At 36.8% G+C, this 15,293-nt stretch overlaps 1 protein-coding gene across 8 annotated transcripts in view; it reads right to left on the bottom strand.

Annotated features, from left to right (window-relative positions):
• Window positions 1–896: 896 nt before the first annotated feature.
• DYNC1I2 (dynein cytoplasmic 1 intermediate chain 2) overlaps window positions 897–15,293 on the bottom strand; it is a 59,452-nt gene continuing 45,055 nt past the window's right edge. For all 8 annotated transcript variants that reach the window (XM_040475375.1, XM_040475377.1, XM_040475374.1 and 5 more), the window contains 3 exons: window positions 5,256–5,396; window positions 3,292–3,417; window positions 897–1,550 (listed from right to left, as the gene is read on the bottom strand). In XM_040475375.1, coding sequence (XP_040331309.1) covers window positions 1,437–1,550; window positions 3,292–3,417; window positions 5,256–5,396 — 381 coding nt within the window. In that variant the 3' untranslated portion in view covers window positions 897–1,436. The remainder of the gene's footprint in view (window positions 1,551–3,291; window positions 3,418–5,255; window positions 5,397–15,293) is intronic.

Here is a 15,293-nt window from a genome sequence, read left to right as displayed (position 1 = left end):
AAACCAAAACAAAAATGTTCAAATTCTGCTATCTACTCTCCCTTCCTAGTTCATGTTCTGATGAATAAACAACAGGTAAACTTTAGAAAGACAAGAGGTCAGGATTAAGGAAATGGACAATTTAAAGTGGATAAAATAAAGATCTGATCATAATGCTTTCCTCTAATCCTGAAATTGTTTGATTTCAACACTAATTCTTAGATATTTGTCACTTATCTTTCAGACTTATTACACAAGGTTGTGTGGTAACAGATTTCAAGATGTGGAGTTGATACAATGACAACGTCATTTGAACACTTTTCCTTTACGGCTACTACTACAACCATGAAATCAGTTTCTCTCAAAGGAGGTTTTAGTCTCAGAAAGCTCACATACATAGCAATCTCAATCAGTGAAAATAAGAGGCAGCTTTCTGTTTATTCTTTAGACTAAATAGATCTCAGATGGAAAGTAGGGGAGTAATGCAAAAGTTAACCTAGGAGAAATGTTTTAACTGACAGGTTATTTAAACATCAGTCCAATTCATTAAGAGATCTACAGTACAATGTATGGAATATTTAAGACACCAAACTGTGGGGCGCCTGGGTGGCTCAGTCAGTTAAGTGTCCGACTTCAGCTCAGGTCATGATCTCGCAGTCTGTGAGTTCAAGCCCCACGTTGGGCTCTGTGCTGACAGCTTAGAGCCTGCTTCAGATTCGGTCTCCTTCTCACTCTGCCTCTCCCCCTGCCCATGCTCTCTCTCTCAAAAAAAAAAAAAAAAAAAAAGACATAAAACTATGAGATTTGAGGTGACTGCTTACAAGAGCTTAAAGAAAGATATGGGAAAAAAAGACACTTTATAAAAGAGATGGAAAAGTTAAAACTGCAAGGCTAAGTGAAAATAAAAATCTGAAAAGTTAAAGCATATTTGTTTTTATTTATAGATAGCTATCACATGAATTATAAAGAAGAAAAAGAACATCAGAATGGAACTTGGGCAGATGTATGCATGCTTTGGCTAAGAATAAACAACGTTCTTACATATTATGGTTAGTGAGAACATTATCAGTAGAACAGGGAATTGTGATTATTTAAAAATATGCAGAACTTATTTAATCTGTACTTTAGAAATAACCTGCATATAGTGTTATAAGTTGAAAAGAATTCAAAAGAATAACTAATACCAAATATACACCTGTGTATAAGAATTCAGAAAAGGCTACAATCTGTAAAGTCAATCGGCTGTATTAAAAATGACACAAATCCAAAACAAGATGCATGTTATATAAAAGGGACATTTTTGTAAGACTTTAAGATTTGCTTGCCGCATTAAATCCATGGTTTAATCCACAAAATCTCTTTTTAATTAACATTTAGATAGAAACATGCAAATAGCTTAGGTTCTACTTAGAGACTTCCCCAAATCCACTAAGGCTACAATATCACCCTGTCAGGAGCTAAGCTGGTATTCGGGTAGCTGCTTCCTCCTCTGCATCAGCTCGGTTTGCATTAATTTCTGCAAGCGTTCGGCCAAACCGTGCCCATTCATCATTTCGGGGGACAGCAATCTGCTGTTAAAAGAAAAACAATGTTTTTTCAATGTACGCTGAAATAAAAGATCATCTTACCCAGTATTTCAGTTTGTTTTCAAATAATTTCTCCATTAAAAAGTAATAATTGACCTAAATGGTCTTTCCATAATTACAGGGACTATAACAACGCTTTACAATACATTTCAAAACAAACGATGATGTTTGTGAAGTGTGTTGTGACAGCCTCAGAAATGATTTTGCTGTTACCACCATCAGTGCAAGAGAAAATAACAACGACGCTCTGTAAATATAACTCCCATGCACTATCTCATGGATTTTGCTGGTGGGGAGGAATTCCTTAACAGTTTTTACTTCTTGCACTATTCCTAATAGGAAATAGTTTTTGAAGCATGCTTCAAAGGGGTTTCTTATAAGTATTTATTTTTGCTTGGAGCATAAGATAACCTTTTTAGATATCTTAATCCCTTCATCAGAAGGTACGTTACCTCTTAACACTTTAGTGATGTACAAACAGCAAAAGGGGAAAACAATGCTTCCCTGAAGCATCCAAGGACCAAAACTTTTTGATAACTGTCATCATAATATTGGAGGAATTCAGATACTGCCATATGAGGACACAAACCACTCAGGGTGGCAAATGAATGTGCCTGTTTCTTAACCTACCACATTAGATTGGATAGTGATATCCAATATGGTGCTACCAGACACATGTGGCAATTAAGTTAAATTACTTAAAATGAAATAACATTTAAAATTCTGTTCTTTAGTTGTACCAGTCACATTTTAAGTGTTCAATAGCCATATGTGGCTAGTAACTACTACATTGGTGCTGAAAGACAGGAATTCCATCTATGTGGACAGTTCAATTGGTTATTCTAAATGCTTCAATCTACCTCCCCCCAGATCCAATTGCTAGAAACTGTAGGGTGTCCAGAGGGGTGGCGAATCATAAAGGCAGAGCAAAAGCAAGAGTGACTAAGGCACTAGTCAAGACTAACAAGAAGGAAATCACCCTGGACATTGCGGATGGCCAACCCAAGTACTAAAGATGAGAGAGATGCAACTCATCCTACTGGATTCAATGATAATGGCTTTGCAACAAGGTTCACGTTACACACAGTCATCAAATAACTCTCAAAAGAGTAATACTACTTTTTAAAAATATTTATCTTGAGAGAGAGTGTACACATGCACAAGCAGGGGAAGGGCAGAGAGAGGGGGAGAGAGAGAATCCCACGCAGGCTCTGTGCTGTTAGTGCAGAGCCCAGTGCAGGGGCTCTATGTTACAACTGTGAGATCATGACCTGAGCCAAATTCAAGAGCTGGATGCTTAACTGACAGAGCCACCCAGGCACCCCTCAAAAGGTATTTTACTACCTGGCCCAAACAAATCTACAAATACAGAAAAATAAGAACTTAATTCTGGAAAGCCCCAACGTCTATAAACTCAACTTTGACTCCAAATTTCTGCTTCTTCCTGAAGAATTTCTAATTTCTAGTGATTTATGCCTCAAGAAACAAGGTACTTCCAATGTATGATATTATCCTCAAAATCTGTTGCATGGGGACACAGAACGTCTAGTTTAGGAAAATTAATCCCAAGAGTTGCTTCTGTGGTGGAAAAAGTTTCATCTTTACAACCATATAGTTTATACAATTCATGAACCTTGAACACTAGTTTTAGCCACAAAGATACCATAACTACAATGCCCTGAAAGCTAAACAGATGTATCAAAATTACAGGCAGTGAGCCCCATACCTCTCCCACGTCATATATGACAATCTGTCCTTCAGAATCACCCACAGCAATCTCTCTTCCAGAATGAGTCCATCTTACACGATTAAGAGCAGGATTACCCTCCACAGAAATGCTGGCAGTTGGCACCTAAAGTCATTTAAAATATAGTGCAGTGTTAAAAGTTTCATCAAGATTTCTATAAACATGTAAAGCAGTAACTCTTCTTTCTTTCAATCTGGCTACATTTTTTAAAACAAAGATGAAAATAGATAAAGAATTTTCCCAACTTTCTTCCTATGCGGTAATACTTTATGAATGACATTATAGTCAATCCTTGAAAATGGTTTGGGAAAATAACTGAAGTTCTTATATAAGAAATTCTCACGCGACTGGATACATTATTTTGAAAGATCTTTTGTTTATTAAAGGATTCTTTGTTGTTATTTTAACTTTTTTAAGAAATCAAGCTGTTTGAAAACAGACGGCCAAAACCCCATTTTAAAGAAATTTCAAAAGCCCTCATAAACAGATTACGGTTCAATTTTAGAGGACAGAAATTACTTTTGTAGGCTGCAACTCTGTCAGATGAAACCCGTGATTTGATCCACAGTTCCTAGAAACAGCTTATACTGAAGGTGCAGTATGGGTCTTTCCAAAGCTCTTGTTCCCATGAACTCTCTGGAGCGAGTAGGAAGATAGCACCAACACAGTGGTACCAGCCCCTTGGACTCTGACTGTACCTCTCCTATGCTGAGGAAAGAGAGATTTATCTGCCACACACGGAACAAACATTTAATGTTTGGTTCAGACTGGAGACACAATAAAATTTTTGAAATCTGATTAAAAATAATCCTTTTAATTGACACTAGTCATCCCCACGTGATTAATTTAACTCCTAGAATGCCAAAACTGTTATAGAGAAAAATTATAATTTAGATATATTCTTTGAGGTAATGATTATAGGAAAGATCCAAATTTAAGCCTTACCACAAATCTCAAACACCAAACCCAAAGTAAAAAAATACAATTACTTAGTATACCATTCCAGGTAACTACAAATGTAATAGTAAGCCCAACCATCTTGTCAGGGCTTAACAACTTTTCCTAGGAGTATCTGAATGTTCCTCCTCAAACTACTAGACCAGTAGTTAGGATAGTTAAGTATTCCTACATTTCCAATACATAACTTCATTGCCCTGTATAACCAACGATTTTATTTCAAGGAATTTGGACAGCTGCCACTAGACATATGAAGAAATGTGGAATGCGGGGGGAAGGCACCAGGAGACTTTCCCCTCAATAACTGCTTCTGACAGAACTGTAAAATATTACTTCTTACCACCACGTAGCAATAGAGAACTCAAGGAACATCTCTAAGTTGGTAAAAATACACATAGCTAATATAAGTAATAGCTACAGTTAAATTTCATTGACAGTAAATGATTTTAGCATAGTAATTAGGCAATTTGGTGATTTCTGTATTCGTTTTATAGTAACAGTAACAACCTGTTTTCAGTCCTTTATGGAACAAGTCATCAAAATACATTCTTTCATTCAAGTAAGTCAGGCTAAGACCAATGTTTACGGATGATATACAATTCTGTCAAGGCTAAGAGATAATTTAGAAATTCAGAATTAAGGTTAACATATTTCAACAGTCTGAAACTATCTGCTTTGTAGTCTATGAATGAAAAATATCCCAGTTGCCTTATGAATGAGACTTTGCCAGGACATTACAGACATGATAGTGCTTTTCAGAAGTAAAAGGAAATGCCCCAGTGCTCTTGGCAACATTATTTCTCCCTTCAATTCTGCACAGCATGCTGTTTATTATTTAGGGTACAAAGCTTATTTGGTTGCTTTGTGATGAAGCTACAATCACAGAGCCCTTTTACATTCCTTGGGATAAAAAGAATTTCACAAATTATTCAATAAATCTCCAATTTTCTATTTTTCAGTGCTATTTTTGTTATTATCCTGCTCACCTCAGTGTCATTATTGAGATTCCACAAATCCAGCCTCCCCATGCCATCCACACAAGCAAACAGGGCTGGGTGGGTGGGTGACCACATAACATCATAAACATAGTCTGAATTATCTTCAAATGAATACAAAGGCTTGTTATTCTGAAAGGGAAAAGTTGATTCTTAGCATAGTCAAAATACAACATACATTAATAGGTATGAATAACATTTTATGATCTTTAACTCAGCCTAGAAGTTCCTCTTATTTGTTTCGCTACAAAATTACCTGGAGTTATAAACTAAGAATCAACTATGGGATTGCAGTTTCTTTTTAACTTGTAGACACCATACTGTTTAAAAAAAAAAAGGAACAGAATGTACTTCAAAAACACTTGACCATGAGAGGATTCTGGGAAGAGGATAGTAATGGCTGTATACTTTTTGAACCTCCCCTAAATCTCCCCATAAACCCAGACACAGCAAAGAGGATAGCAAAACCAAAGATTCACAGACAATATGTACACCAAAATCAGGAGATAAAGCTCCAAATGTGAGTAGAAACAAACCTCTGCCAACTGCAAGACCTACAGGGTACCAGCATCCTTGCAAGAAGTGTGGAAAGGCATGGGGCTTTTGACGACCAGAGAGCAGAAGAGAGGAGACTCACAGTTGACAGCGGATGCTCACTGCATAGTGCTGGGGAGCACGTGGAGTCTGAGAACCGCAGCAGAAACTAGGAGGGAGTTTAACGCAATTCTATTTATAAATAATGCAAGCAGACTCCAATGTGATGTAAGTAAGGTCTAATGGTGCAGTCTGAGTTCTATAAACTCTCAAAATTAACAAACCAAAGTTCTCTTTCAAGACAAAATCTCACCAAAGAGAAACCGCTGGGAGAAGAATCAAAGTTGTGGCATATATAGCACAGTAGGACAAAGGAAAGACAAGGCTCAGATAAAAGTGGTAGAGAAAAACATAAAACACACATCTCAGAAAGTACAAGATAGACAGACACATAGAGGTACATATCCACTTTGCAGAAAGGGGCATGGGAGGAGCACAGACTCTTGATCTCGGGGTCGTGAGATCAAACCCCACAGAGGGTGTAAAGATTTCTTAAATAAATGAAACTTAAACACAGGAGAGGTTTTTTTTTTTTAATTTTTAAAATTTATTTTATTATTTTTTAATATGAAATTTATTGTCAATTGGTTTCCATACAACATCCAGTGCTCATCCCAACAGAGTTTTAACCTAGACTATGAAACTAGAAAAGCTATCCTTGCCCATTACCTCCCTCCTAAGAGTAGAGAAAAAATCAGTTCACTAGTAGACAATAAGCAACAAAAAAGAATCTTAGTTGGGGTATCTGGGTGCCTTGGTCAGTGAAGCACCCAACTCTTTTGATTTTGGCCTAGGTCATGACCTCACACAGTTCCTGGTTCAAGCCCTGCATCAGGCTCCGCGCTGACAGTGCAGAGCCTGCTTAGGATTCTCTCCACACCACGCCCCCCCCCCGTCTCTGTCTCTCTCTCATGCACGCTCTCTCTCTATATTAAACAAATAAATAAATAAATACAATAGTAGGTTCTTAGCCAAATCCCAAAGTTATTGCAGCAGATCATCAATAATGGTGTCATGACAATTAAATGGGAAAAGAATGTTTTTTGGGGGGTACAAGATGAATATGCACATGCACAAGAATGAAGTTGGACCCCTCCTTTCTCGTACCCTACACAAAAAGTAACTCAAAATATACTGGTAGCCACAGCAATCAGACAACAAAGAGAAATAACAGGCATCCAAATCAGTAAGGAAGAAGTAAAACTTTATTTGCAGAAGGCATGATACTATATATAGAAAATGGGGAAAATGCCACCCAAAAATTGCTAGAACTGATAAATGAATTCAGTAGTCAGAGGATACAAAATCAGTGTACAGAAATCTGTTGTATTTCTATACACCAATAATGAAGCAGCACAAAGAGAAATTAAGAACACAGCCCATTTACAATTACACCAAAAATAATTGACACATCTAGGAATAAACTTAACCAAAGACATGAAAGACCCATACCCTGAAAACTACAGAACACTGATGAAAGAAACTTAAGATGACACAAAGAAATGGAAAGACATTCCATGCTCAAGAACTGAAGAATATTGTTAAAATGTCTCTACTACCCAAAGCAACCTATACACTCAATGCAATCCCTATCAAAATACAACAGCATTTTTCACAGAACTAGAACAAAAAATTCTAGAATTTATATGGAACCACAAAAGACACCAAATAGCTAAAGATACTTTGAAAAAGAAAAGCAAAGCTGGAGGTAATCACAATTCCAGACTTCATGTTATATTACATAGCTGTAGTCATCAAAACAGTATGGTACTGCACCACAACAGACACAAGATCAAGGGAACAGAAGAGAAAAAAAAAAACCCAGAAATAAACCCACAATTATCTGGTCAATTAATCTTCAAGAAAGCAGGAAAGAATACCCAATGAGAAAAAGTCTCTTAAACAAATGGTGCTGGGAAAACTGGTGAGCTACAGGCAAAAGAATGAAACTGGACCACTTTCTTACACCATACATAGAAATAAAGTCACAGTGGATTAAAGACCTAAATGTGAGACCTGAAACCATAAAAATCCTAGAAGAGTATAGGCAGTAACTTCTCTGACTTCTCAGCTATAGCAACTTTTTTCTAGATAGGTCCCTTGAGGCAAGGGAAACCAAGGAAACTAAAATAAACTATTGGGACTACCTCAAAATAAAAAGCTTCTGCATAGCAGAGGAAACAACCAACAAAACTAAAAGGCAGCCTATGGAATGGGATGACCTATCCAATAAAGGGTTGGTATCCAAAATATATAAAGAACTGATACAACTCAACACCCAAAACCCAAATAATCCAATTTAAAAATAGACAGACGAGTCTTCGACATGAACAGACAAGTCTCTGAAGAAGATGTCCAAATGGCCAACAGACACATGAAAAGATGCCCATCATCACTTATCATCAGGGAAATGCAATCAAAACTACAGTGAGATACCACCTCACACCTATCAGAATGGCTAAAATCAACAATGTAAGAAATAACTGGTGTTGGTGGGGATATGGAGAAAAAGGAACCCTCTTGCACTGTTGGTAGGAAAGCAACTGGTGCAGCCACTATGGAAAATGGTATGAAGATTTCTCAAAAAGTTAAAAATAGAGGCAACCTTATGATCCAGCAATCACCCTACTGGTTATTTATCCAGAAAAGACAAAAACACTAATTCAGGGGCTCCTGGGTGGCTCAGTTGGTTAAGCGCCCAACTTCAGCCTAGGTCATGGTCTCGCAGTTTGTGAGTTCGAGCCCCGTGTCGGGCTCTGTGCTGATAGCTCAGAGCCTGGAGCCTGCCTGGGATTCTGTGTGTGTGTGTGTGTGGTGTGTGTGTGTGTGTGTCTCTCTCTCTGCCCCTCCCCTGCTTGCACTCTGTTTCTCTCCCTCTCAAAAATAAATAAACATTAAAAAAAAAAATGAAAAAAAAACCCCACTAATTCAAAGGGATACATGCACCCCTATGTTTATAGCAGCATTATTTTTTTTTTTCAACGTTTATTTATTTTTGGGACAGAGAGAGACAGAGCATGAACGGGCGAGGGGCAGAGAGAGAGGGAGACACAGAATCGGAAACAGGCTCCAGGCTCTGAGCCATCAGCCCAGAGCCTGACGCGGGGCTCGAACCCACGGACCGCGAGATCGTGACCTGGCTGAAGTCGGACGCTTAACCGACTGCGCCACCCAGGCACCCCATATAGCAGCATTATTTATAATAGCCAAGATATGGAAACAGCCCAAGTGTCCATTGACTGATAAATGGATAAAGAAGGTATACACACACACACACACACACACACACACACACACACACACACACACAGGAATATTATTCAGTCATAAAAAAAAAATGAAATCTTGCCATTTGCAATGACTTGGATGGAGCTAGAGAGTATAATGCTAAGCGAAATCAGTCAGAGAAAGACAAGTATCATATGATTTCACTAATGTGGAATGTAAGGAACAAAGGGAAGATAAAAAGAGAGAGAGAGAAAGAGATATACCAAAAACAGACTCTTAGCTACAGAAGACAAAATGATGGTCACCAGAAGAGAGGTGTATGGGGGGAGGAGGATGGGTTAAACAGGTGATGGGGATTAAGGAGTACACTTGTTGTGATGAGCACCAGGAGATGTATAGAATTGCTGAATCACTATATCATACATCTGAAACTAGTATAACACTGTATGTTAACTAATCTAACACTACATGTTATCTAACTAGAATTAAAATTAAAACTTAAAAGAAGAAAAGAAAGTAACTCAAAATGTTATCACATATCCAAATAAAGAGGTAAGGCTATAACTCTTAGGAAAAAGCATAGGAGTTAAGTTGTTGTGACCTTGGAGTCGCCAAACCAAAAGTACAAAAAACAAAAGAAAAAGTCAATAAATTGGGCTATATCAAAATTAAATGCTCTTGTGCTTCAAACAATACCCTCAAGAAAGTGAAAAGACAACATATACAATGGAGAAAATATCTGGATGTCATACATCTGATAGGTGACTTGTATCTAGAACTCTTTAAACTCATTAATAAAAAAGGAAAATAAGCCAATCAAAAACTGGGTAAAGGATCTGAACAAACATTTCTCTATGGAAGATCTACAAACAACAAATAATCACTTGAAAAGATGCACAACATCATTATCCATCAGGGAAATGCAAATCGAAATCACAATAAGATATCATTTCATACACTAGGATGTCTTCTAATAAAAAGGACAGACAATAGTAAGTGTTAGTGAAGATGTGAGAAATCAGAACCCTCATACATTGCTGGTGGAAATATAAATTAGTGCTGCTGTTTTGAAAAACAGCTTGTTACTCAAAATGCTAATTAGAGTTAACATATGACCTAACAATTTCACTCCTAGTATATACCCAAGAGAAATGAAAACATAGTACACAACAAAAACTTGTACACAAGTGTCCACAGCAACATTATTCACAACAGCCCAAAAGTGGAAACAACCTAAATGTCCATTAACTAATGAACGGGTAAAACAAAAAGTGGTATATCCATAAAATGGGATAGTTTTGGGCCGCAAAAGGAATGAAGTATTGATACATGCCACACATGGATGAATCTTGAAAATACTATGTGAAGTGAAAGAAGCCAGTCACATACTGCATTTCCATGAAATGTCTGTAACAGGAAGTTCCACAGAAATAGAAAGTAGATTAGGTCACTTCCAGGAGCTGGAGAAGGGAAATGAGGAATGACTGCTAAAGGATTTATATAAGGTTTCTTTCTGAAATTTGAAAATGTTCTAAAATTAGACAGTGATGACAGTGCACATCTCTGTGAATACACTAAGAATTGTACACTTTAAAAGGGTGGATTTTATGGTATTTGAATTGTATCTCAATAATGCTGTTAATTAAAAAAGAAAAAAAGAGATAAAATGAATTTTTTAAAAAGTGACAGACAAAAATTAACAAAAATATACCTATAAAGGCAGCCACTGAAGAAAACCAAAGCAATAATATAGTACAAGTATGAAAAATAATTCAAGAGAACTCTCCTAAAATAAAAGACGGCTTGAAACTACATATTTAAGAGTACTCCTTTGTATCTAGGAAAATCAACCCTTTAAAGAAAAAGAAGAAGAAGAAAAAAAAAAAGGTTTTGTAAGACCAGGTCACAATTAAGGAAAAGGAAATCAGACTGTCATCAGACTTTTTGACAACAATGCTTTTTGCCAGAAGACAACTGAATAACATTTAAGGTAATCAAACAAAAAACTAAATCATGAATTTTATATATAGCCAAACTGACCTTTCTAACAAGACAGGCTATTATGAATTGGGAATAATGCAACCACAAGCACATCCACAAGCACTCTACTGCAGAATGAGCTTCAGATGACAAAAAAAAAAAAAAAAAAAAAAAAACCTGAGGAGACATCAGAGTAAGGACAGGGAGATACCAAGTGATTCATGAGGGTAAACTTCACTTTACAGAAGCGTGAACAATCTACAACTATAATACACTAAGAATGCAAAATCCAGACTGTGAGAAACTCTCAACAGGACAACCAACTTGGTTTCTTCTTCAACAACAGCAATAAAGCAAGAAGAGAGGGAAAGGAAGCCGTATCTTAAGAGAGGGGCTCAAAAGACATATCAACTGCAAATATATGTACTTTATTTGGGTCCTGCTGCAAACAAATGGTAAAAAAAAATTTTTTTAACTGAACATTGATTGGCTATTTCATGAAACTAAGAAATCACTGTTTATTTTTGGGGGTGTGATATAGAGCATCATGGCTTTCTTTTTTAAAGACTTTCTTTTTTAGAGATACATACTGAGTAATTATAGATGAAATAATATGTCTCGGCTTGCCTTTAAAATCCAGGCATATGGAGGGAGTGTTCATGGGAATGAATCAAACAAGACTGGTCATGTGTTGATAATTGTGGAAGCTAGGTAATGCATGGCTTCATTATACTCTTCTCTCTGCTTTTGTATCTATTTGGAATTTTCCATAATAGTTTAAAAATATTTACAAATTTCAGATATCATAGTAAATGTCAACAGCATGACTATCTTCGTATCTAAAAATGTTTGCTTGTAATTAAGAAATTTTTCACAAAACGTAAAAGTTTTATAAGCTATAAACAGAAACTAGTAAGTTTTTTATCCTCTTAAGATCACTATTTTCCTATAAATCTCTTAGGCAACAATGATAAATGAAGTCTCACTCTCAGGTAGTGGTTTTCAACATAGGCCTGGCATCACCATCATCTGCAGAGCTTTTTAAAAATCCAGATGCAGCAACCCATCCTCCCCCCACCCCACCCCCTTGCTCCATACACTTCATCAGTGTTTCTGGTGTTGCTGCACTAGTGATTCTGATGCATACCACAATTAAGAACCACCATGCTAAGGTATATTACTCCTGAGGTGATAGTATACTTCCCCAAGGACATCCCATTTTCAAGCAATTTTGTGGTCCCATCAAAGATTTAAAACAGAAATTGTTCAAAACATGTTCACTTGCTCAGCTCTGTAAGAATACATATTGGTGTACATAATGTTCTAAAGGAGGGGATATCAATAGAAAAATGGGCAAAAGACTTGAACAGGCACTTCACGTAATGGTCAAAAACCACATGAAAGGTGCTTAATCTCATTAGTCTCAAGATAATGTATATTAAAACCACAATGCAATGCAACTACACCCATCAGAATGATTAAAATGGAAAAAGGCAGAAAATATTAAGTGTTGACAAGGATGCAGAACTGGGGGAACTTTCATGTGCTACTAGTGGATTACAAACTGGTAAAACTATTTTGGAAAATTGCTTGGCAGTATCTACTAAGGCAGAATGTAGGCATATCCTATGGCCAAGTATTTCACTCCTACATATATGCCCAAGAGAAATGGTTGCTTATGTCCATCAAAAGACATCTACAACTATGCTCACAGCAACACTATTCATAACAGCCCCAAACTGCAATCAACCCAAAAACCATCAGCAGTAGAATGGACAAATTGTGGTATACCTACACAATGGAATAGTATACAACCAAGAGAAGAAAAAAAATATGAATTAATCTCACAAACATACTGTTAAGCAAAGCAGCCAGACACAAATAAGTAAATATTATATGATTCCATTTTTATAAAATATGAAAAAAGTTGAATGCAAACTAGATTAAAAGCTATTCATGTTTATAATGAAAAAGAAGACTTGTAAATATCTCAGGAAATGATTTAGATTAAATGTTTCATCTACTCAGTGCACTATGCTGCAGCCAGAAAAAAAAGCAGGAAGCAGTACAACTGGGTAAAAGATTGTATTAAAAATAAAAATACAATAAATGGCAACATGTTTCAAATCTTTCAAATGTGATTGTAGACCTCTTACAATTGTTTCAAGTTTAATTTTAAAAACAGTCATCCAAGGACTAGCAATTTTTTCCTTTCAAAAAGAAAACATGTACTTAACACTAAATACTGTTTTGTAATACAATAATTTTATATAACTGTCAATTAAAATCCCAAATGGATCACTTAAAGTACATTTTAACGGTAACATTTTTTCTTAACTTGAAGACTTCTGCCTAAATGGCAGAGGCAGCAGGGAGGAATTGAAGCGGGGTACAAGACCCAGATCACTGTCTCAGGGCTACTAATAACTAGTTTTAAGACTTTGGAAAAGTCACTTCATCATTCTAGGCCCCTAATTCCTTATTTACAAGACAAAGATTTTGTATCAGTGGTTCTGACCCTTGACTATACATTGTAATCCTCCTAACTCTGGAGAATTTTTAAAAATACGCTGTTGTTTGGATCTCCCCCTTAGATATTTTTTTATTAACTTTTTAAATGTTTATTATTTTTGAGAGAGAGACAAAGCACTAGTAGGGGAGGGGCAGAGAGAAAGAGAAGGAGACACAGAATCCAAAGCAGGTTCCAGGCTCTGAGCTGTCAGCACAGAGCCTGATGTGGGGCTTGAACTCACTAACCGAGAGATCACAACCTGAGCTGTAGTCAGATGCTTAACCTACTGAGCCACCCAGGTGCTCCTCCCCTTAGATATTTTGATTTAATTAGTTCCACATGCCAAGTGAGCACTAAAAGTGTTCTTTTTGTTTTTTTTTTTTTTAAGAGAGAGACAGGGAGTGTGAGCAGGTTAGAGGGAAATAGAGAATCTTAAGCAGGCTCCATCAGTGCAGAACCCAATGTGGGACTCAGTTCCTTGACCCTGTGGGATCATGACCTGAGCTGAAATCAAGAGTCAGATGCTCAACTGACTGAGCCACCCAAGCATCCCAAGGTTAGCACTAAAAGTTTTAAAAGTTGCCCAGGTTATTCTAATGTGACCCAAACTGAGACCCACTTAACTAAATAACGTCTAAAGGATCACTGAAGCTGTAAAATTATTACAAATAAAAGGTCTGCAAACACATCTGCCAAAAGAATGAATCAAAACAAGCTTCTTTGAATGATAGGTAGCATCCGAATAAGCAAAAGTAGCTCATTATAGTACAGTGGTGTGAATAAACACTGTGTGGTCAAGTGAGAAGCCATATTTTTTTTTCTGAGTTCTTTACGATTATGTATTGGGTTGAATAGTTTCTCTCTCTCTCCCCCTACAAATTCACGTCCACCTGGAACCTGTAAGTGTGATGCTATTTGGAAACAAGTTCTTTGCAGATGTAATCAGGTTGAGCTGAGGCTATACTGCATTACAGTGGGCCCAAATCTAGCGTAACTGCTGTCTTAAAAGAGAAACATTTGGACAGAGACACCGAGACAAACAGGGAGAATACCATGTAATGACAGAGGCAGAGACTGGAGTGATGCAGCTGCAAGCCAAGAAGCACCAGGATTGCTGGCAACCACCAGAAGCTAGGAAAGAGGCAAGGAGCACAGGAACAGATTCTCCCTCAGAAGCCTCCAAAAGTCACCAACCTTGCCAACATCTTGATCTTGGACTTCTAGTCTCCAGAACTGTGAAATAATAAATTTCTGTTGTTTTAAGCCACCCAGTTTGTAGCAATTTGTTTCAGCAGCCTTAGGAAACTAATATAGTAATTCTATATTTTTCTATAGAGAGAGTTCTAGCTTAATAACCAGAAGTGTCCCTATAGTAAATCTATGAACATAACAAATAAGTGCTCTCCAGAGAACTGAGTAAGTATGCCCTCACTTGGATGAGAAGAGAAATTAAAATCTCTTTAAAAACAAATAATTCCAAGATCAGAAACATCTTCCTATATAGCCTTATTGAAGATACAAACTTTTTGAGAAGGAATGTCTATTAAAAGCAATGGAAATACAAAGTAGAGTCTTAAAAGAAAAATGAAGACAGTACCCAATTGTCCAGGAGAGAATCTCAGCCAATGGATTCTAAAAATTACCACCCATGGCAAGGCTATCTCTCTATGAAAATGAATGAATCACACTATCTTTGCTTGATGCCATTAAACATT

This window comes from Herpailurus yagouaroundi, unplaced genomic scaffold (genome assembly GCF_014898765.1).
Source record: "Herpailurus yagouaroundi ecotype Mexico unplaced genomic scaffold, PumYag 140, whole genome shotgun sequence".
NCBI lineage: Eukaryota > Metazoa > Chordata > Mammalia > Carnivora > Felidae > Herpailurus > Herpailurus yagouaroundi.
Note: the sequence above shows the minus strand (reverse complement) of the source record. Positions and strands in the feature narration are given on the sequence as shown.